The sequence below is a fragment of the Dasypus novemcinctus genome, chromosome 16 (assembly GCF_030445035.2).
Source record: "Dasypus novemcinctus isolate mDasNov1 chromosome 16, mDasNov1.1.hap2, whole genome shotgun sequence".
Classification (NCBI taxonomy): Eukaryota; Metazoa; Chordata; class Mammalia; order Cingulata; family Dasypodidae; genus Dasypus; species Dasypus novemcinctus.
Window position 1 is genome coordinate 77,949,650 of NC_080688.1, and position 23,753 is coordinate 77,973,402.

Below are 23,753 nucleotides of genomic sequence, written 5' to 3' on the forward strand. Positions count from 1 at the left end.
ATCCACTTTAGAGGGAGACCGTTACCTACAGGACAGCACAAATTTCAGGTTTCTTGCCATGCATACACAATGTCTATAATTAGGGATGCAGAAATGGACATCTAGGCCTGGTATAAAAAGTGCCTCTGGACTCCTTTCAAGAGTTACTACAAAATTATCTAGGGGGAAAAATAGTTAGATGGAGCATAAAAAAAAGCAGGATCTTAATTCAACCATCCACATTTAGATTTAGCTGGTTCAATTATAAGCCTAAGATCTGGTTGCACAAAAAGAAGAGATACAGTGATGACAGCAAGGAATTAGCCAACAGTTAAATTCCATTTTGAAACCTGAAATGTAAACAAGTATAGTCCTACTCAGAACTACTATGGAATTAGAATTACAGAATCAGAGAGCTCCAAGAGCCCCTGGAGGTCATTCAGTATTTCCAGAAGATCAGTTCTAACCTATTTATGAAGCACTTCATCAGTTTTTCAGTCGACTTGAATCTTCATAAAGTATCTGAAACTGCAAAAACCTAATTTATAGCAAATATTTTTCATTTTAAAATGTGTGGTCTTGTCCATTTTTTTCCTTAATGTGATATGGTACCTATTTTGCTGGTCAGCAGAAGTGCTTAGGAGAAAAGGCTGGTTCCTCCTTCCTAAACTTGCTCCTCTTCTTACTCTGGGGACCTACACTTTCCAGAACTCCTGTTCTCTATAATTCTGAGGAAGAGGAACTTAAAAAATAGTAAGTTCATCATACTGAACATGATGTGGAGAAGTTTTACTACTTATTCACCAACCTATGTTTACTCTTTGATACAATCATGGCCAATGCATACTAGTTCTCTACAGACTTTTTAAACATTTGTGTGGAAAAAAAAATCTTTCTATATAAAGGGAGGTCACAAGTTTAAACCAAACTGAAATATCAACCTAATTCCTATACATGTTTGTATCCATAAATGAGATTTGGGTGCTTTTCTTCCCAGCTTCATTCAGATATGGACAGGGGAGATGGATCCATCAAATACATCCTCTCTGGAGAAGGTGCAGGAATGGTGTTTACCATCGATGACACCACTGGAGACATCCATGCCATTCAGAGGCTTGACCGAGAAGAGAGGGCCCAGTATACCTTAAGGGCTCAGGCTCTGGACAGGCGGACAGGCAGGCCAATGGAGCCAGAGTCAGAGTTCATCATCAAAATCCAAGACATCAATGACAATGAGCCCAGGTTCCTGGATGGACCTTATGTTGCCACTGTGCCAGAAATGTCACCTGTGGGTAAGGTGGTGATGTACTGATTTTCACAAATAGCCATTGCTCTACAGAAACTCCCTTCAATATATGTACAGAGAATGAGAGAATGTTCCAAATAGCTCCCAGATTATAAAATTGAACCAAACATGGTGTTATTCAGCTCTGATTCTTAAAAAGAAACAAAAAAAGAGATGACTGATAGATGATCAGTAAATAGATGATAGATAGATAGAGATCAATAGATCATGTTTAATTCATAAGGGAGAAGAATTTGGGGTTTTTCAAAAGAGCAATGAAGAGTCCAAGTTGTTTTTACTGTCCCTTAATAATTTAAGACAAAAACAACTCTCAGCCACCATTAACTAGGTATAAGATAGGAGTTATGGAAGCTTAACTTAGAGAAACCTCCCAACAAAGCCTGGCATGACATTTGCAAACGCTTTAAATTTGACCACTCAGGATTTCATCCAGACTTTAGCAATTCAACTTCAACAGGTTTCCACTGTCTCTCTCCCTCAGGTACCTCTGTTATCCAGGTGACAGCCACAGATGCTGATGACCCCACCTACGGCAACAGTGCCCGAGTAGTTTACAGCATTGTCCAGGGCCAGCCATATTTTTCTGTGGACTCCAAAACAGGTATCTGATCCAAGTTAAAGGAGTTTCTTTTTTCCCTAATAATTTATAACTGCTATTTATGATAAGCTCAACTCTCCTTTTCAAGGACTCTGCAGGGAGTGTATTACAGAGCTTGTTATAAGCCTGAGAATTAAGAGAGCAAACTAGCTCTACCCTGGTGGGTAAACGCAGTGCTATTCAAAGACAGTGTACAGTGTCTGACTGGCAAAGTTAAAAGGCCTACCTGCGCAAAATATCTTCTCACTAGCTCTCTAAAAATCCTTTGGTTATAGTTATTCCCTGGGAATAAGTTATTTTTTAACTCCAAGAAGAACTGATAAGACTATTGCCTTCACATAGGCTCCCGATAGAACCAGAATCATTGATTGTGAAATTCGAAAGAGCCTTAGGGCAATCATCCAGTCCATCCCCCATTCATTGAACAGATAAAGAAATTGAGACCCAACAAAATTCGTCTAGTTATAGATATGTCCCCTAACACATGGTCTGGTGTTATTTTCACTGAACCACTGTGTTCTAAACAGGGAGCAACACCAGAATGAATGGTTGCTGGGGCAGATGGGTTTTGATGAGGGAGGAAAGAGCATAGAGCCTGGGATAGTCTCCCAAGGGGCAGATCCTGTGTGAGTTGCTTTAACAGAGAGGAGGAAATGGAAAATGAGATAGATATTCTTGGGAGAGAGCAATGGGACTAAGAAAGACAAACCAACAGAAGTTTTCTTTCAATTTTGCCCAGGAGTTCTGACTAAAATTCTTATATTTATCCATGAAAGGTGGCCTTTAATATTTTGAGTTGGGCTGACTACTTATTATGTCATCACCTTGTACTTCTGCCAGGCTTTCTCCCTTTTAAAATAATTTCATGAGCATAACCATAGTTGTACCTCACAAAAGTCTTGTGAACTTGTGAAATATACATCAGGTCTATTTTATATATGAGAAAACTGAGGACCTAATTGTAATGAATAAGAAACATGTAAGAAACTTACAACCACAGAGGTTAAATTAATGGTGAACCCTCGAAGTCACCTTTTATTTGGAAGAGAAAAAATAGAATTCTATATTTAGCAACCTGATAGAATTTTTTTCCCAGAAGTCCTAAGGGGAGTCAAGTATTCAGAAAATTATGTCATAAAAGTAGGATGTGAGAGAGTGTAAATTAGTAGAAGGAATGTAAAATGATTGCAGCTGAGGTCTTCTATAAAACAGGAACTTTAGCAAGTCTACAAATGAGGGGAGGGAGAGTGAGGGGATACCGACAGGGAGGAAAAAGCAGAGGGTAGTGTGTCCTTTATAGCCTAAGAAGAGGCTTCTATTACCCTGACAGCTCCCAGGGGGCATGTGTAGTGTTAAGATCAAAAATACCATGAAAAGATAGTTACTGTTGTGCCCATGGGCATTAAAAAAAAAAAGAGAGAGTATTTCACTTTAGCACGTTATTACTATAATGCAATATGTACATTATGGGAGTTAACTGGGCACATATGGGAGTTAACTGGGCACATATTGCTGGTCCCAATCCCTTCCCTTTTTATGCAAAAGTTCTACTTAGCTCAGTGTCATGTTGTAAACTTGAAAGCCTTTCATCTTTGCCTAGGATGTAGAGAAACGAACTTTTCTAAGTTAAAGGGTTAAAAGGGAGATAAAATATCATCACACATCCTTGGTAGGATCAAAATAACACATTTCAATGGATTTTGATTTAGAACCTTCTTAAATGAAACCATATCATCACACTGCAATGCAACAGCTCTTAATGTCTGGGGAAGTTCAACCCTTATGCATGTTAAAAATGAACAGCTCACAGAGCATCTTTCATGTCATAGCTCACAAATGCAGTGAAGCACAGAGGTAAGCAGAACATAAGAGAGAATGAAAATATAACAATAGGAAAATCAAATCAGAACTCTAATCCCTACTTACAGGTATCGAGGAACCAGGGGGGAAAAAGCAGACTGTGAGCAAGTTACCTAAAGAAGATGCATTCACAATGTAAAGGTCCTAGGGGCGGAAGGAAAAAGAGCTGAAGGAGAAATATCTAGAATCCCAGATAGACATATAAAGCTTTGTTTTTAGGACCCAAAGCCCCGGTTTCCTCTTTTCAAGTCTGAAATTGCCTTGGACTGTGAGCCCACAAATCTTTAAGAAAACCGTTGCTGCCACCTCCCGTTCTCTTTCAGCAGTGCTGCATAGGTGATCTGCCCTCAGAGCACTTTATGCTGGAATGGGCTTATTCGCCATTTAAGAGCAGTGCTCTTTTCGAAGCAGGGATGATCAAGTTGAGTAAAACAGGTGACTTGCCTCTCAACTCTAGATGTGAACAGTGAACAAGAGAGGAAAACCTAAAATCCAATCATTTAAAAACTGAGTGCCTGGGCCTGTTTTTCAAAAAGTCATTTCTATCCTGCAGGTGTAATTAGGACAGCACTCATGAACATGGACAGAGAAGCCAAGGAGTACTATGAGGTGATTGTCCAAGCCAAGGACATGGGAGGGCAACTTGGAGGATTAGCCGGAACCACAACCGTCAACATCACCCTCTCAGATGTCAATGACAACCCACCCCGCTTTCCTCAGAGTGAGTACCTAACAGATGAGAGCAAAGACCTCGAGCCAGAGGGACACACCAGCTACTGAGGTGAAAGGCAAAGGCCAGTCTGAGCTGCTCCTTAAGTTACTCATGGATTCCGTCCTTACAGCTATTACACACAGTTCTCATGTAACTGTTTCCCTTCTGGGTCCCAACCTCCCAAGGTGCTCAATCAGTGTTTCAAAAATTGTTTTTCATTTTTGCCTTCCAACAGTCTTTTCCCACATTCTCCCCCTAATTGCCACCCCCACATCTCCCCATGAATGGAATAAGATTTTGTGGAGTAAGGTTGAAGTTTAGAGAACCTTAACCATTGTAATACCCAGCTTTTTTCACCCGTCCACCTTAAGGGCGATATGTCCCTGTGGAGAATGCACTAAAACTAAACCAAAGCTGTACGGAAACATACTAACCCATCTGACCATCTTAATCAAGCACTTCACAAATGGGCTGAGCATCGGTTTCGTGTAAGGGCATGAGGGATGAGGGGCGCAAAAATGCTTGTAACCCAGTCCCTGCCTTCTGAAGCCCAAAAGCCACTTGGGGGTATATACATTATATACACATGAAAAGTTAGCCAACAAGCAGCGTATGGTTACCAACTGGACAGTGCAGACAGATGCCACCACAAGAAACCTAGATGAATGAAAGTCTTACAGAAGGATGAGACTTCAACAGAGAACTGAAGAATATAAAGGAAGGGAAAACATTCCAGGAGGGGGAAATTTTCATTAAAAATATTTACTCCAGGCACCATTCTAGGTGTGGAGTGTATAGCAAAACAAGCAAAATTCCCACTCTCCTAGTGCTCATTCTAGTAGAAACATGCATGGAAGAAAAAAATATATTTTCTATAAGGGACAGAATGCATAAAGCCTGTTCCAGGAATAGGGAGTTAAACAAATAATTCATGCAGAGGATGAGGTGGAAATAAAGCTGTAAATCCAATTTTATGTTCAAAGAACCCCAAATCTAGACCTGCTCTTTGGTGTTTCAAATGTATTGTATTTCTAATGGGAGTTATTGAAAAATTTTTGAATGAGAAACATAAAGGAAGGCTAATTTGATAGTCATGTACAGGCCGGGTTGGCAGGGATAGACACTTTTAGAGTAGCCTGGATTTGAACTGATAAGGACTTAAGGAAATAGTGAAAGGAATGGAGTGGGACAAATAAGGAAAAATATGGACCTCTGTCTCTTGGTTTGTGTAATGATGGAACTGAAAGAGAGGGTGGAGTCAAAGGTGGTAGGGATATTATGTTTTAAGTCATGGTGACAGGGCAAAAGCTTGTGTCACTGATAAAAACAGAGGACTCATAATGGAACTAGTGGCAGGGAAACAGAAGCTGAAACTAAATTCAGTTTTGAATATGAAGTGACAGCAGGACAATCAGGTTAAATGTCCTTAAGGAAGGTGACTATATAGAGCTATGATTGGAATGGTCCCAGAAATGGAAATGTGAATTTGAGAAGCAGATGCCTAAAGAAAGAAGTTGGAGAAATGAGAGCAGAAGACTCAACTCCAGGTGATAAAGGACAATGACTTAACAAGAGAAGTCATGTAAGAAAATATTAAAAACAGAAACAATCAAGCAAGACTAAGTTGGACTAAGATTGAGTCAGCCAGACCAAGGGAACCATTTATTTTATCCATATAAATAGAGGAAGAAAGCTCAAATACTAACATGTAATTGTTGTACATGAAGTTCCCATGAACATCCAGATAACAAAAAGGCATTTAGCAAATTGTGCAAGCAGACTACTAAATTGATTGGCCCTACAATACAGAATCCTAGCGTGCCATGGAACAGTTTGTAAAATGCCACAATTTATTGGCTTTTCATTGCTTTGTTGATCCTATGGGTTCCATCTTACTACTTCATGCCTGGTGTACATTTTACGCACTGTGGACTATAGATTCTTGAACATGCTTGAATTACCCTATTAGGCTTTTTAAATTTGACACCAGACAAATATCTCTGATGGAAGCAGAAAAGGCAGAAGAAGCAAGTTACTGCATAGATCATAAATATATGGATCTGGACATACTGTTGCAAAAATCATCTCATCCAAAACATGGCAGCTTCATAATGACATAACACAGTGCAATGATAACAGGGGTTTTAGTCCTGTGCCCCCAAGCCAACCTCTTAACACCATTCTAAACCATACATTTTGAATTACCACTTTTTCAAAACAGAATAATAATGGAGAATCAAGAATAGGGCAGAATTATGGATTATGTCACATGAAAGCAAAAGGAAAATTTATAAAATTTAAATCTTTATCTCCAAGCATTCTTCATACTCCCATCTCTGCTTCCTCTAAAATTGCAAGTTTTTGACTTTTAAAAATTTATATCATTAAATATTTCCCCCATCTACTTGCTAAAACTAACTTTAGATATCTCACCATTCAATAAACCTACCTTAGATAAACTCTTCTACCATATTAATTTTTTGAGTCTTCATTATCTTATTACCAGGAATTCCATTTTCCTTGTTTTTCACAAATATTACTGTAACAGATTATGGGATCTTGACAAATGACACACCTATTTTATACTGAATAAGCTATCACCTTGAATTGAAACAGATACCATGGAGTATCAAGATCTCAATCTATTTATTTCTAATATAATATAGAACAGAATATGGTATAGAAATTGTGTGTGTGTATTTATATATACGTTTAAACACATAACATGTAGCTTTCCTCATGTGAAGAGAATTGTAGGCATATCCTTATTTGTTTCTCCCAAAAGTTATGCAAAGCAAAGCCTAATGCATCAACTCCTTTGGAAGTGAATGGAAAAAGATCATGAAATCCAAGTGCCTGCTGACTTAGTACAGACATTAGAGAATCTTTGTGAAACTTGAGCCCTCACATCCCACTTCCCCTAAGCTTTCAAGGGGCATTAGAATCAGAGACCATGTAAACATTGAAAATGTGATTGTGTGATTTTCATTGTTATGTAGTCTGTCACATTATCATCAAAAAGTTGAGCCCCAGAGAAGGTAAATTCACAAAGATAGAACTTCATGGAGTTGAAAATGAACTAAATTTAATTGAGCATTCAGGATATCAAGTTGGAAAAGAGAACAGCTTTACCAATCCTGAGCTCCCTACATATGTGAGAACTCTTATATTCTCTTCAGAAACAAGATATTAAGTAGCCTTAAGGGCCTATCCATGAAGAAATAGCAAAAAGGCCATCCCAGGTGCAAGGACACAGTGATGGAGAACACGTGTAGCTGGTGGGCTTGCTCTGTATGGCCATTCCTCCTTTATAAATCCCTTGGCACCACCAGCCTTGGGCAGGTGGTCATCAAAATGGACAAACAGCACATCAGCCATGCCACAAAGAAAAATGTGGGCATTTAAAATGTGAGCACAATAAACAGGTACTCTGTGACCACCATGGTTTTTCTTTCTCAGAAGGAACTGACTTTGGGAAAACATTTCAGTTCAAAAGAAAGTGCTGAAAGATTGAAAAGTAAGGTCCTTCCTACTACTTGGAAGGTAGATTCGCTGGCATGAGAAATGTTTTGGGTTTCATCCTGTCCTACTTTTAGGATAATGGTCACGCTATTTTAGCTCTTCCTTACTGAGAGTCTAGTACAGGCTATAACCTGATACAATTTGCTTAGCCTTTCTAGATATCAGCTTTTCATCTGCAAAATTGAACTGGAGTTTTCATTTTCGAATTAGGAAAAAGATGCTTTGCACAGCATGCCTGATATAACAGTTCTCAAGTATGCATGTTCTTACTGTTCCTCACAGAACATTATCAGATGAGTGTGCTGGAATCAGCTCCAATTAGCTCCACTGTGGGGAGAGTGTTTGCCAAGGACTTGGATGAAGGAATCAATGCAGAAATGAAGTACACGATTGTGGATGGAGATGGTGCAGATGCCTTTGACATTAACACAGATCCCAATTTCCAAGTTGGCATCATAACTGTGAAGAAGGTAGTCCAATTCCTCTTTCCAGATCATTTTAAAGGATGTTTTGAATGTATATAAAATGCCAGTAAGGGCTGTCATGTTATTGATATATATTGATTCATATCTTATGGTAAAAGCTCTTTTCTATCACTATAAAATCTCTTACTCTTTTTGCTTATATGTACATACTGGCTTATGTCATCATTTTACAGAAAGGGTACCAGGTCATGATGAAAATACATTGTAAACATGTCATTTCTCCTAATCCACTATTTAGCCACTTAAAAAACTGTTGTAGTTTAATTTTCTAATGTAGTTAATGATATAATCAATATTTACACATAAATAACATCCTATTTTTCACTCGAGTGTACCATAGATAAAAACAAAGCAAGCCATAGTATTATTTATGATTCAATAAATAACATGCAAGGATTTTTAATTGCTACTTGAAGACCATAAATGCTAATGAGACTTGAAAAAGCTTTATAAAACATAGCTGCTGAGTGATTGCTATCACTTGAAATTCCTTGCTTCATGATAAGGTCTCAAATTTTCTGAATGTAAACTGTTGTTTCTTTATGTGGCACAAAGTACATATCAATACACACAAGCTAAAAGATAAACTTTTTTTAAAATTGAAACTTTTAACATCATGGTGGAGATATAGCTGATGAAACACATTAATTTAAAAATTCATTGATTTAGTTTCCTTCTCCTCTATTTTGAGATATCTTAAATTATTTACTCAAAAATGACTTGTTGGGTGCGTAGTACGGGCCAGGTATCGTTCTAGGCATTAAATGTAGAGGGTAAATAAAACAGCCCAAAATCTCTGCCCTCATGGAGCTTACATTCTTATGGGGGACAAAGACAATCAAAGCAGCAAGTAAGCCCATAAAGTAGTATATTCAAAAGGTGATAAGTACTATGGGGGCAAAATAGAACAAAATAGGTGCAATTAGGAAAGCCAAGATGATTGGATGGTGGTTGAGATGGCCTCATGGAGAAGTGACATTTATGCAAAGATTTAATGGAAGTGAGCAGAGTCACTGCACAGAGTTGAGCAAGTTGGCAATGCACAAGCCTAGGAGATGCCTTTGAAATGACTTTTAATGAGAACTATAGACAGCAATCCTGTAGAAAAGGGAATAGGCCATGGAGATATTGCAGAAAGTGTTCCAGGCAAAGGTAAGAGCCAGTACAAAGGTCCTGAAGTGGAACCATACCTGGTGTGTTTCAAGAAGAGCAAGGAAGTATATATGTCAGAGGGGAGGGGAAGACTAGTAGAAGATGACATCAGAAAAGTAACAAGAAAGCCAGATTGTTTAGGGCCTTATAGGTTTATGTAAGGGCTTTGGCTTTTATTCTGAGTGAAGTAGGAAGCACTAGAAGATTTTAATAGATTTTGACATGACAGGACTTTCATTTTTATTTTTATTTTTATTTTTATTTTTTTAAAGATTTATTTTATTTATTTCTCTCCCCTTCCTTCCCCTGTTGTCTGCTCTCTGTGCCCATTTGTTGTGTGTTCTTCTGTGTCTGCTTGCATTCTTGTCATGCAGCACTGGGAAACTGTTGCTTTTTTTTGTTGCATCATCTTGCTGCGTCAGCTCTCTGTGTGTGCAGCACCACTCCTGGGCAGGCTGCACTTTTTTCATGCAGGGTGGCTCTCCTTGTGGGGCGCACTCCTTGAGCGTGGGGCACCCCTACATGGGGGACACCCCTGCGTGGCACGGCACAGCACTCTTTGCATGCAGCAGCACTGCAAATGGGCCAGCTTACCACATGGGTCAGGAGGCCCTGGGTACTGAACCCTGGACCTCCTATATGGTAGGTGGACACTCTAGCAATTGAGCCACAACCATTTCCCTCATGTTAAAATAATTACTCTATAGCCTATCTAGAAAAGTCCAAAAAGGATCAAGAATGGTGTTAGGGGCTGAACTATTTTCCCCAAAATGGATATGCTGAAGTCCTAACCCTTGTACCTCATAATGTGGCCTTATATAGAAATAGGGATGAAGTCATACTAGAGTAGGAAGGGCCCCTAATCTAATATGACTTGAGGTCCTTATGAGAAGAGGAGAAGAGACAGACGAGACACAAGGGAGAAAACAGCCACGTGAAGACACAGACAGAGATTGGAGTTTTTCTACCACAAACCAAGGAATGCCAGGATTGTTGTCTGCACTGTCAGAAGCCAGGGGAGGCAAGAAACAAATTAGAAGTAGCATGGCTCTGCCGACTTCTTGATTCCAGAATTCTAGCCTCCAGAACCATGAGAAAATGAATTTCTGTTGTTTTAAGTCACCCAATTTGCAGTACTTTGTTTCAGCATGCCTAGGAAACAAGTACGATGAAAACAAGAAGACCAGTTGTAGGTTACGGCAATCCAGCTAGGAGATGTGGGGGCTAGGACCGGGGGACAGGGAAAAGAGGCGGTAAGAAATGGTCAGAAACTGGATATGTTTTGAAAGTAGAACCCAGCATTTCCTAAAAGATTCATGATATAAAAGAGAGAAGTCCACTGAGCAAAAAGAGGAATGGAGTTACCATTAACTGAAATGGGAAAGTCAGCAAGTAGAGCAAGTGACAGGGACAGCAAATACTGGGATTCAGTTCTGGACACACTACGTTTGCAATGTCTAGTGTAGCAGCAGTGGGATATAGGAGTCTAGAGTGTGAAGGAATTCTGTGTTGGAAATATAAATTTAGGAGTCATAGAATATAAATGGTACTTAAAACAAATGAAACTAGATGAGATTCCAAGGAAATAAGAATAGAGAAGAGGACAGTGAAATGAGCCCTGAAACACCCAACATTAAGAAGTCACAGATGGGAAGCGGATTTGGTTCAACTGATAGAGCGTCCGCCTACCACATGGAAGGCCCAGGGTTCAAACCCAGGCCTCCTGACCAGTGTGGTGAGCTGGCCCACGCACAGTGCTGATGTGCACAAGGAGTGCCGTGCCACGCAGGGATGTCCCCCACATAGGGGACTGTGCGCCCCCACAAGGGAGCTGCCCCTCGTGAAAAAAGGGCAGCCTGCCCAGGAGTGGCACCGCACACACGGAGAGCTGATGCAGCAAGATGACACAACAAAAAGAGACACAGATTCCTGGTGCCACTGACAAGAATGCAAGTGGACATAGAAGAACACACAGCAAATGGACACAGAGAACAGACAAAAGAGGGGAAGGGAAGAGAAATAAATTTCAAAAAATAATAAATCTTTAAAAAAAAAAAAGAATGCAAGAGGACACAGAAGAACACACAGAGATTGGACACAGAGAGCAGAAAATAAGGGGAAAGGGGAGAGAAATAAATAAAATCTTAAATAAAAAAATTTTTTTTAAAGTCAGAGAGAAAAGCAAGGAGAAGGAAGAAGACTGAGAAGGAGAGACCAGGGAGGCAGGTGAGAGTGTGATTTCCCGAAAGCCATGAAGAAAAGGGAAATGATCACCTCTGATAAATGCTGCTGAAGACCAAATAAGAACACTGAAAATTAACCATAGACTTTGGGAACATGGAGGTCATTTATGACCTTGACAAAAGCAACACTGGTATAACTTAGGATGTGGCACAAGTTAATATGTATGTATAATAGCTTTATTCTGAGTTCTTTCCTAGAGTTGAATTAACAGTGATTTGCAAGGGAAGAAGGGAAGAGCTCATGTTTGTCCTGTATTTAAGCTAGACTCAAATAAAGCAAAAGAACAGATGTATCTAGCATTCTAGCAACCAGAAATCTTTAAAACCAGCACACATTGACGCCAAAACATTGCAAAATGCTGGGATTTAACTTCTGAATCATCAAAAAAACTACATGTAACTTAAATATTGTTGTTTCTTATTTTATTTTCATTCTTTGAGAATTAATAATGCATGCTAGGTCTGTAAAAGATAATAATCCCATTTGGTATATGGCATAAAATTAAGAACATTCCCCTTCCATGCAGCATGACTCAAGTTAATGATTAATAATATATTGCTTACCATGATTGGTAACTGTAAATAAGGTAAATGCTAAACTTTTTGGTAACTGCTGTTTCTTAAATACAAATACTCTTCAAAAAATTAAGCAACCAGGAAAAAGAACTTCTAAGATTCCCAATGTATTTTAAATTTTATTTCAGATCTTAAAATAATGTATACTACACAATTGTAAATAATATGCTAATTTATGTAAAATTATCACAATGTAGCTTATACCTTATTATAATCCATTCATTTAAACAAATCTGTTAACTATTATAATTCTGTATCTGAAAGCAACTTGAAATGTCTTTTCTCCAGGCACCGTACCTGGAGAACAGATTAAACTTCCTAAGACAGAACACAGTTTTTCTTTATCATTACTAAAACTATGTCCACATTTAATCAAAATACGTATCAATTCTGCCAAGGTCATTTTTAATCCTGTACTTATGAGGTATCATAAAATGGAACTAGGAAAGAGATCAATAAATGGGGTGGATGGACAAGTCACATGTCAATATTTCAGCAGCTATCAACTGCACAATTTAAACCTTTGGAACAACATTCACTCAGATGCCATACTCATACCCATCTTCCTAGTTGTCATTAATAATATCATATAAAATTGAAACAAAAGTTCTCCTCTTGATTTATTTCACTAAGCCCTTTTATTTTTCTAAAAAACATGTTATTTTTCAATGAGAGAAAGAAATTAAGTTGAATTGATAGAATTAGGTCTGCCTAAAAATGGACTGATTACTACCTAGTACCTTGAATCTTTTGGGGGCTTTTAAGTAATCAATCAATTAAGCATTACTCAATTTAAAGGCTTAAAGTATAACTTGAGATATGTAATTTTCAGAATGTTCTTCATTGCGTAATGAGCATGATATTGTGCCATTTTCCAGTCTTCAACATGTCTTCCATCTTACAAAAATTTTCTGTTTCATCAAATCTAAGATGCCATGAATTGTAAAATTCATTATTGTACCACTTAAAAACTAAACTCTTGTCATTTTAAATGATATAATGCTTTCTTATGTCTTGGTTTACAGTTACTGAAAGAGCTCTTGTAGACATATTTGTTTCACCAATATCAGATTTACTCCCTGCTGCTATTTCCATGCCATTCTGCCTAACAACAACTTTTGATTCAATGCCGTTTCATAATACAACCTTTTTGAAGATTTGCTGGAAGGCAATAAAGTTTGACACATGCAGTACCAACAATGTGCAGAGCTCAGCTGCAGTACAACAACATGAACAGCTTTGACTGAGTTTGGCTGGCAGAGGCCTTGACAGCTAATCCCATCTCCTGATGGGCCAATAATTGAAATATGACAAAGCACTATGGGAATAGAGGAGGGAATAATTAATTCTGCTTAGGGGAGTCACATCATTATTTTGTGCCATAGTAATATTCATGACTCAATTTCCAAGCACACCACAATTTTTCATTCTTCTGTGTTCCAACGCTAGGAAATTTCTAGAATTTGGAACTTGGGTTCTCAGGCATTACTGCTCTTTTATTAACTATTATTAGTATGCAATCAATTTATTTGACTTTAGAAAAAAATGAGTACAAAAACTGTTCAAGAAAGAAAGCCAAAATCATATGTGGGTAATTTAAAACTTAAGGTATTTAGGACAATGTTTTCTCTCAATTTTAAGGGAGGAAGTGAGGGAGGCAATAATCTTCAGTACTTTAAAAATTAATATGTAATTTATTTAGTAAGAAAATTCAACAATAATTAAAAACTCACTCTAGTCTTTTAACACATGGAACAACTGGATATCTATATGCAAAAAAAAAAAAAAAAAGAACTTTGCATCATACTTCACAAAAATAAGCCAAAATGGATCATATATCTAAATGCAAAAACTAAAATTATAAAAATTTCTAGAAGGAAAGATAAGAGATCATCTTTATGACCTTGGTTAGGCAAGGATTTTAGATATGACACCAAAATCTTAATCTGTGAAAGAAAAAGTGAAAAATAAGACTTCATGGAAATTAAGAGTTTCTGCTCTTTTGAAGACCTTGTTAAGAAAATGAAAAGACAAATCACAGGTTGGAAGAAAACACTTGTAAATCAAATATCTGATAAATGACTTAAATCCAGAATATATAAAGAATGTGTCAGTATGGCATAAAAATGAAAAGATGCTCAACATCATTAAACATTAGGGAAATGTAAATCAAAACCACAATGAGATACCACTTCATATGCATGAGGAAGGTGAAAATAAAAATAAGCTGACAAAACCAAGTGCTAAAAAGGATCTGGAGCAACTAGAACTCTCATACATTGCTGGTGGAAATTCAAAATGGTACAGGCACTTACAATGTTAAACTTACATACACCATCAATCCTGTAATCCCATTCCTATCAATTTACCTAAGTGAAATGAAACCCTATGTTCACACAAAATCTGTATGCAAATATTTGTAGTAGCTTTATTATCAATATCAAAAACTGCAAATAACCCAAATGTCACTCTAGCAGGAAATAGATAAACACACCTGTGACACATCCATACATACTGCTCAGCAATAAGGAACAAACTCCTCATTCACACAACAACAAGGATGAATCACAAATGCATTATATTAAGTGAAAGAGCAAGACTCAAAAGACTACATACATACTGAATGATTACATTTTATGTCATCCTTGTATTAAGGACAGAAAATAGAGCAGTAGTTGGGAGTAAGGAGAGGAGTTAACTACAAAGGAGCATGAGGCAGGGGAAGTTGGGGAGGTGACAGAACTGTTCTATATCTGGATTATGATGGTAGACACAGGACTCTATACATTTATCAAAACCTGCAGAACTTAAAACTAAAAAAGGATGAATTTTAATATATGTAAATTATAACTTAATTTTAAAAACAAAAAATTCACACCAAACTAGAAAAATGACTTAATATCAAGGGGAAAAACAAATCGTGTCTCACTCAAACCTAACATCCACAACTGTGTCTGCTTTTGTTTACCCATATGAAAGAAAGAATTTTAACAGACTGTAATATAATCTACCAGGAAAGATAGATGTCTAGATTTAGAGAGCAAGTATTAAATTAATTTGTCAATTTAGTCCTTCGAAGATACTGTAATCTGAACCGCAGATTTCTGTTTATGAAAACCTTGCCTATTGACTGAAAACTAGGGAGGAAATGATTTGAATTTGATTTGAATGCAAATGGTTGACGACCCAGGAAACAAGGAGCTGGGGCATTAATCCAGTCTGCACCTTGTACAATGAGCAATCACCAAAGATGGACCTCAATTTCATGTTCTGTGTGGAGTAGACCCTGTTCTAGCTACCACTGTACACAAGAAAACATCACCAGTTGTTCCATTCTTGAAGAAGGATAGTAAGGCAAGCTTCTAGTTAGAGCAGAGCTTAAGATTTAAGAGTGAATGGTTTTAAAGAAAAGAACCTGGATTTGAACTGTGGCTCTACTACTTACTAGCTAGTATAACCTTAAATATTTTATCTTTCAAAGCCTATTTTTCCTCATCTCTTATAAATAACATATTTAGTTAGAGCAATTCCTACCGATGTTTGTTTCTCAAAATCAAATAGGTACGTACCTTTCTTACATGAAATGTGCTGCATTCAGCATACTTCATGGAAAAAGAGAGAAAGTGAATGTTTGTTTAACTGGAAAACTTTGTCATCAACATGTTGACATGTGACTTTTAAGCTTAAGTATAATGCTTTGCCATCTTCTGTAATTATTTTATAGGACTTAATTTCCACGACTTTTTAAAGTTATTGATGACATTTTGAGGTAACTGTTGCTTAAAACATTTAAACATTTTTGTCAGCTTAAAATAAAAATAAATGTGCTAATTTTAAGAAATAGCATTTTAACTTCACTTTCTCTCCTGAAGTGTTAGATTTTGAAATAAAATATTCTAAAGGTAGGAACAGGTAAAACAAAAGGAAACCTGCCCTCAAATTATATTTTATGATGGAATTTTACTAGACAAAGCTAAAATCTTGGGAAAGAGCCCTGAACAGGTATTAAAAGTCCTTGGGACTTTGACACTGTGTAGCCATGTAACCTTACTTAAATCTCCTGAGCTCAGCAGGTCTCAGTTTCTTCAACTATAAAATAAGGCACTGAATTAGTTTTTTAAAAATGATCATCTATGGCAAATTTAAATATGCCCAAATATTGACTCACTATTGCTTCTGTATTTGAGAAAAATTATTTTAAAGAAAGAAACAAATAACCTTAGGCCTTAGTTTCATGAATATTTTGGAAAAAGAACCAACTCACCCTTAATTGTAGGACATCTTTTCAAATGCTCAGGCATCAAGAAAGATAAGGGGACCAAGTGCCCTAGTTTGCCTGGGGCTGAAGGGGTGCCCAGGACACAAGAATTTGTTTTAAAACTGGGGAAGTCCCAAACAAACTGGCCCTAGGACTGAATTTTAATGAACTTAAGAATCTGCCATTCAGCCATCAAAATTGGCGATCCTTTAGAATACATGCTAGTGATTAATCACTTTTTCTGTCATTGCTTTTCAGCCCCTGAGTTTTGAAAGCAAGAAAAGCTACACCTTAAAAGTGGAGGGAGCCAATCCTCACCTAGAGATGCGTTTTTTGAATCTGGGCCCATTTCAGGACACAACCACTGTGCATATCAGTGTGGAAGATGTGGACGAGCCCCCAGTATTTGAGCCCGGCTTGTATTTTGTGGAGGTACCTGAGGATGTGGCAATTGGAACCACCATCCAGATCATTTCTGCCAAGGACCCAGATGTGACCAACAACTCAATCAGGTTTTTCAACAGATTTCACCTTTTCCTTATAACCTAGAATCTTCCCTTCCCTAGTATGTAACTTTCTAACTCTTCCCCTCTTTGCTTCTTCCTTCCTATTCCATTTTAGGAGGTTCTACTCTCAGTTCTTTCTGTTTAAACCTGGTCTTGGCATGTTATTTAGAAGTGAAGTAATATATCTGCAACTGGGTTTCATTTGGTTCAAATAAACGCTCCCACAATCATGATGATATTGACAATCTGCACTGGATAATTCTTTGTTGTGGGGTGCTGTCCTGTGTCCTATGTGGAATGTTCAGCAGTATCTCTGACCTCTATTCACTAAATGCCAATAGTACCCCCTGAGTTGTAACAACCTAAATTGTCCCCAGACACAGCCAAATATCACTAGGAGGCTAGGGGGACCAAAATCACCCCTAGGTGAGTACCCCTGCTTTAGATAAAGTATAGACACACATACACCTGTCAAAACATTAAAAACTGTTTAATCTTAATGGTGACAATAAAAGTGTGCATTCTTTCAACTTCTATGAACCTTTGATACTTTTTACTTTTAAAAATGGGGGAAAATAAGATGATAACATATTATAAAAAGAATAATATATAAACTACTCCTGTTGTCCGTGGCTTTGATGCCACGTACTGGCCAGATAAGGCTCTGAATTGCAGCCCCACATATTTGTCTCTCCAAGGTATGTTTTGAAGTTAAACAATGCCTCCCCCTCAAGAGAATGAGAACGGCCTTATAGCCACAGCCGTCCCATCGACTCTGGAACCAAAGTGCAAACAGCTGGTGGACAGGTTGACATCTCAACCTTGCCGAGCAACTGCCAGTCCTCTGAAGCTTAACACAAAAGATCAGGATTCCAAGGCTGTTTGAGGCCATCTGTCACATTAATTATTGAAAGTCACACAGTTAAACAAATCTGGGGCTTTAGTGAAGATAACACATTTTAAACATACCCCAATTTATCAAATGCTTTTACTGTCAGCTGGCTACTTCCCTCGCCTGGTGCTATTTTGCATTTAACGAAAATGTGCTTTTTCAGTTTAACAAGGATGGTTCTCTCCAGAGAATATCTATCCTAGGGGGAACTCTCCTTCTTCTAACCATCTAATAAACATTTTACATTTTCAGGCATTAAATGACTAAAATGATTTAGTTTGAATTTTAATATTTGATTTTTAGAAGGCAACTAATCGAAATCAATTATAGCTTACAACAGTTTTACAGGAGTGATACTTCAACATCAAGCTTTTAAAATGTAAAATTGGATGGGAAGAAACAACCATAAGAGAAGTAAAGCAGATTCTACTGTAAATTTATATTTTCAGAAGCCAAAAAATACATAAGTTCTGGTCAAATAATTTATTCATATCAGAGGAAGTACTATGAAAAAAACTCTATAGAGAATAAAATTTTATGAAGAAAACTGTTTGAAATAAAGCAATCACAAGCTTTAAAAAAAAATCAGATCCCATTTGTAAAATACTCAGTAACCACATGGATACTTCTATATCTTCTGTCCAGATTCTGGCTCTGGACTCCTATGTGGTAAACCCTGGGAAAATGGACATGTTAGGAATCACCCTGCTGAATGACAAACAAGCAAAAAAAGACTGAACTGAGTCAGGAAAGAAACACACAAAAACCACAACTAGAATGTATGTATAGTATTTAGGACATATCTAGGAATGAAAGAAAAACACCAGCAGGTCTACATCTACTACTGACGTGAAGCAAAATGAAGGAATACTGTCTGGCCCAAAGAAAATTCTGCTTCATATGATGGCCCAGTTGAAACCGTCAGTCGACCAACCTAGCAGTTCGTATCAGCGGGGTCCAGAAGGAATGCCTGGGTATGCCAAGGAACCCAGTCAGGTGGATGCAAGAGTAAACAGGCAGGAGGTAGAGAGCAGGAACCATGGGGCTTCTTCTGTGGGCAGGACTCCACATTCTGAGAGAGGAACTGGCAAGAAAAAGACAGCAGCCACAGACCTGGACAGAACAAGACAAAGGTACAGGCACAGGTAGCAAAGCAAAATTCCAGTTAAATCTAAACTGGGAAGAAACACCCACCCACCCCTGTTTCATTTCTATTGCAAAGAAGCAGAATCCATATTGCTAGAAAGGGGTTCCTGACTCTTTGTACTGGTCCCACAGCAACAAGGAATGGTCCCTACACGGCTAACAGAACATCGGCGGTCCTCAGCTGTGATGAAAAAGCACCTAAAAGTCAAATCTCTGGCTACCATTTAATAAGCTTTTTAAGAAATCACTTTCCTCTTTTATCTTTCCCCAAATTGCTCATTTCAGCCCCATTTTTCATATAAAAGTTATTTTTTTAATAATCTGTATTTGTTATATGTTGCTTGGCTATCTACTCCACTGTCTATATTTTTGTTACAAAGAATGATATTTATACTCCTAAAGAGAAAATACATATCAAATCAGAAAAAAAAATTCAGCGTATCACCTGATGTTAAAATGTTATAGATAAAAGGCTATTTAACATTTTTTAAAGGTTATTAGGACTTTCCTAGAAAGATTATGATGTATTCAGGCATGAGAACTAATCATCATTTACTAGTAAATTCCAAAACCTAAGTCTCTAGACTTAGCTAAAGGTAAACAAAAAAGACAATGCTTGGATCTCCTAAATATTTAATAAATGCCCAAGGAATTTCTGGCAAGCAAGACTGAACCATTTGGCAACTGAAATAGACTTCAACAGAGTGGAAACAGCCTGCCCTCCTGCGCCATCCTAGAGTATATGTGGATTTAGCCAGGCTGCCCATGATACCCTACCTCCAAATCGCTTCCAAATTCACAGAATGTCCTCAGCAAGCAAACAAGCAGGGAATCCAACAAACACCAGCTATTGTTCACTTTCAGCAGTTTTGAAAGTGTGTTATGCCAATTCGGCTCATAGTAGGCAAGAATATAACAGTGAGAGAAAGGAAAACAACCTATATAATTCACTAGAGTATCCCAGCGTCCTCATTTTCCATCTGCATCTACACCTTTCATTTCCAACCTCCTGAAAATTGGCCCAGCATCCCGTTCAGAGTGATGAATGCTATTATTCCCTCACTTCAAGTCTCCCATTTGGGAAATCTGAAAGGGACTGCACTTGATGAGAGGGCTTCTCGGAGACAGCTCACAGTGTTTCCTCATGGTTGTCATGAGGCAGGACCACATGGGTTTTGTCAGTTCTATCACTCCATTCCCCGTACCATCTGTGACACGTGCTGTGGAGTTGCAGGGTTGAATGGAAAGCTGGCTCATCACAGGCTGTCTCTCCCCTGGGCATTATGCCTACAATTTGGAGCGCTGCCGCTGGGTTAAAACAGCTTCACGGGCTATGGCTCCGTGGGCCAAATGGCTGGCTTTTTCTCATGTTTGGGGAGTTGAAAGAAGAGATTGTCATGCTCTAACCAGTATTATTTTCCTAAAAGAAAATTCAACTCTTAAAATAGCCAGTAAACTTTAAAATGAAATGACTAATTATACCTAGAAGAAAAAGTAATGCTCCAGTTTATTTTAACCTTTGTAGGCATGCATTTATTCTTTATTTTTTAAAGTTTGCTATTGGTGCTTAACGAATCTTGAAGAAGACAAAAAAGGTTGTGGGTTTTTTCCGCCTTAAAAAATCTCACACATTCCACCTGTCAGGAAGGCAGCAGGCCATGGTGGTGAGAAGCAGGGTCCCGAAGCCTGGCTGTCTTGGCTTCATTCCCCGGCTGTATGACCTTGGGCAAGTGACAACCTGTCTGTGCCTCAGATTTCTCGCCTATAAAACAGGCATAATATAGAACCTAACTCACAGGGTTATCGTGAGGATTGAATGGGCCAAAATCTGTAAAGTGTGTAGAGCTACGCCTGGCACACAGTTAAGTGTTTGTTAAATAGGGTCACAAGCAAAGGCATGAATTGCTTCCTTAAATTTCCAGCTCTCAGGGAATCATAAGTGAAATGATTCCAACTTTTCTAGCCCTTAGTAGTTAACCTTCCCTTTAATTCCTGTGTCTCTTAAACAATCATCCTAAATCTCTGCAGAAAAGCAATATATTTGAAACAAAATATTTTACACAACAATATATATATGCATATACTTTATACACGTATTAATACAAGTATTTGAAACAAAAGTTTTGCCATCAGTATTGATCTTACTACATGTGATAGTCTGGCATGCATATATTCTATTCCATTCCCTTTCATTTTCTTTAAGTGCAGTCTGAAAAACAATGCACTAAACTAGAACTGCTTTCTTAAAGAGCAGTTTCCCCGTTTCAACAACTTTAAGATACAGATTGCAATTGCTGGCAACTTTTCCTATTCAAACAATTTGTAAGAATACATAGTTACAACAACACAGCTATAACTATATGTGTATATATGTATATATATATGGAGTATATGTATATATATGGCTTCGCCTCTTACCTCTACAAATTATTGGTTGTGTAACTGTATGAAAGTCACCTAACCCTCGGTTTCCTTATCTGTTTCCTTATCAGTCATGGCTACATAACAGAATCCCTTATTTTAGACATATGATATACATATGCCTGATCCTCCCTCCATACTTATCAAATCTCCCAAGTTAGGAACCAGATGAGACAGAGACAGTATAACACAGTCAGATTGCCAAGTCCAATTGAATAGGAAGTATAGATCTTACACAATACAAGTTTACTCATGATTCAAAGGATATATATACAGCAGCTAATTATGGGCCAAGTGTTCTTCCCTCAGTAAGGTATGACTCTATCAAGTGCAGGTGCCTGTAAAATATCCTTCATTTCCCACACAAGGATGTGCATTGGTCCAAATTGAACATGAAAGGTACAAGCACGGCAGAGTACACTGCCTAAACAAAAGGAGCCATTGCTTAGGGAACACCTCCTTTTAATACCCCCCATAATTTCATATATTGCAGGACATATTCCCCATAAGCTCCAGGCTTGCTTACAGTAAGCAACCTAGACAGACCTGATCCATCCTGCTAAAAGCATTCCATAGAAAAGGACCCTCCAGCTAATAAATACGCTTTTCATATTTGCCAGGTGGTTGGTCCTTTTTTGGTTACAAAGGGCTGGATGCTAACCTTCTATTCCAGAAAGGTGACACTAATTGAATAAAATTAAGGAATAAAATTCCTTTTGAACCATGATATGTAGGTGTTAGTAGTCACCTTGTCCCAAAAGCCCTTTAAGCAGTTTTAAGCCCTAAACATCTTAAATTTGTCTTTAAATAGCTTAAAACCGCATTTAAGGCTTTTGAGACCCTGTTTAATTTCATTTTATGAGTGAGAAAATTGAAGCAGTAACAGTATTTTGTTTTTCATTCTCAGTTTTGGATATGATTAAACAGCAAATGCAGGCTTCCAAGTGTCCATAAGGCTGAACTAGTTAGGTCATGTTTTCAAATGGTATGCACTAATTTCTGTCTTGTGGTAAGCTGTATATGTTGATCCAAATACAAATAATATATTGAATCCATGTTTTTGCAGATATTCCATTGACAGAAGTAGTGACCCTGGAAGATTCTTCTATGTTGACATTACAACAGGTGCCCTAATGACTGCAAGACCCCTTGACCGGGAAGAATTTTCATGGCATAATATCACTGTCCTTGCTATGGAAATGAGTAAGTAACACAATGAATTAGTCTCAATATAGTGACAAAATATGAGTCACAGAAAGTGGAAGTTTCTAGAATTTGTTAAATCAAGAATTACATTATTTAAAAGAAGAAAGGGAAGTCATGGTTTATGCAATTAAGTGAAAGCTTTCAGCTCAAGTATTTATTGAGCATCTTGTGTATACCTAGTCTTGTACAAGTGATAAAAACAAACATGCAAAAACAGTAAAAGATAGCATCCTTATCCAAGTTAGACTTTTCTACGACAAAAAGGGAAGATTAGTGAGAAATCTAAGAGGCTTTAAACTTTCAATAAGATTGGAAATGTGCAAATAGTATAAAATTGAATGAAAAGAAGTACTTATAACACAGCCACCCTTATTACACATACACAAACATACATGCATACAAGAAGTTGAGGCATCTCAGAATAAAAGGCAGATTAACATAGTAAATTTACAAGTGGAATAGGAAATTAATATAAACTGGATTATATGCTTAACTATAAACTTAACAAAATTATATTATAGACTACTATATTAAATTTAACTTGATTTTTTTCATAATACCTAGTGATATCAGGCAAAGGTTCAGGGAAATGGTAGTCTCCTAAACTATTGCAAGGAATGGTAATTCAGGAGAACAGTTTGGCAGTATCTGTTAAAGTTCTTCAAAATATCCATACTCCTTTTTCAAGAATTCTACTTCTAGTAATTATCTTAAGAAAATAATCATAGGTATCAACCTATGATACCTTTGGACTTTCGTACCAAAATGTCCACTGTAGTGTTATTTAAAAGTAGTAGGGAACTAGGAATTACCTAAATGCACAATGATAAGAGACTGACTAAATAAATTATGGTACAGCCATTTTAGAGTAAAGTGAGAATATCTTGGAGA

The 23,753-nt window shown here is 37.5% G+C and overlaps 1 protein-coding gene across 3 annotated transcripts in view; it reads left to right on the plus strand.

The window, feature by feature from the left end:
* CDH20 (cadherin 20) overlaps nucleotides 1-23,753 on the plus strand; it is a 201,156-nt gene that overhangs the window by 160,270 nt on the left and 17,133 nt on the right. For all 3 annotated transcript variants that reach the window (XM_058277840.2, XM_058277839.1, XM_004478670.5), the window contains 6 exons: nucleotides 977-1,271; nucleotides 1,767-1,886; nucleotides 4,297-4,464; nucleotides 8,260-8,447; nucleotides 16,950-17,203; nucleotides 22,723-22,859. In XM_058277840.2, the coding sequence (XP_058133823.1) occupies nucleotides 977-1,271; nucleotides 1,767-1,886; nucleotides 4,297-4,464; nucleotides 8,260-8,447; nucleotides 16,950-17,203; nucleotides 22,723-22,859 (1,162 nt within the window). The remainder of the gene's footprint in view (nucleotides 1-976; nucleotides 1,272-1,766; nucleotides 1,887-4,296; nucleotides 4,465-8,259; nucleotides 8,448-16,949; nucleotides 17,204-22,722; nucleotides 22,860-23,753) is intronic.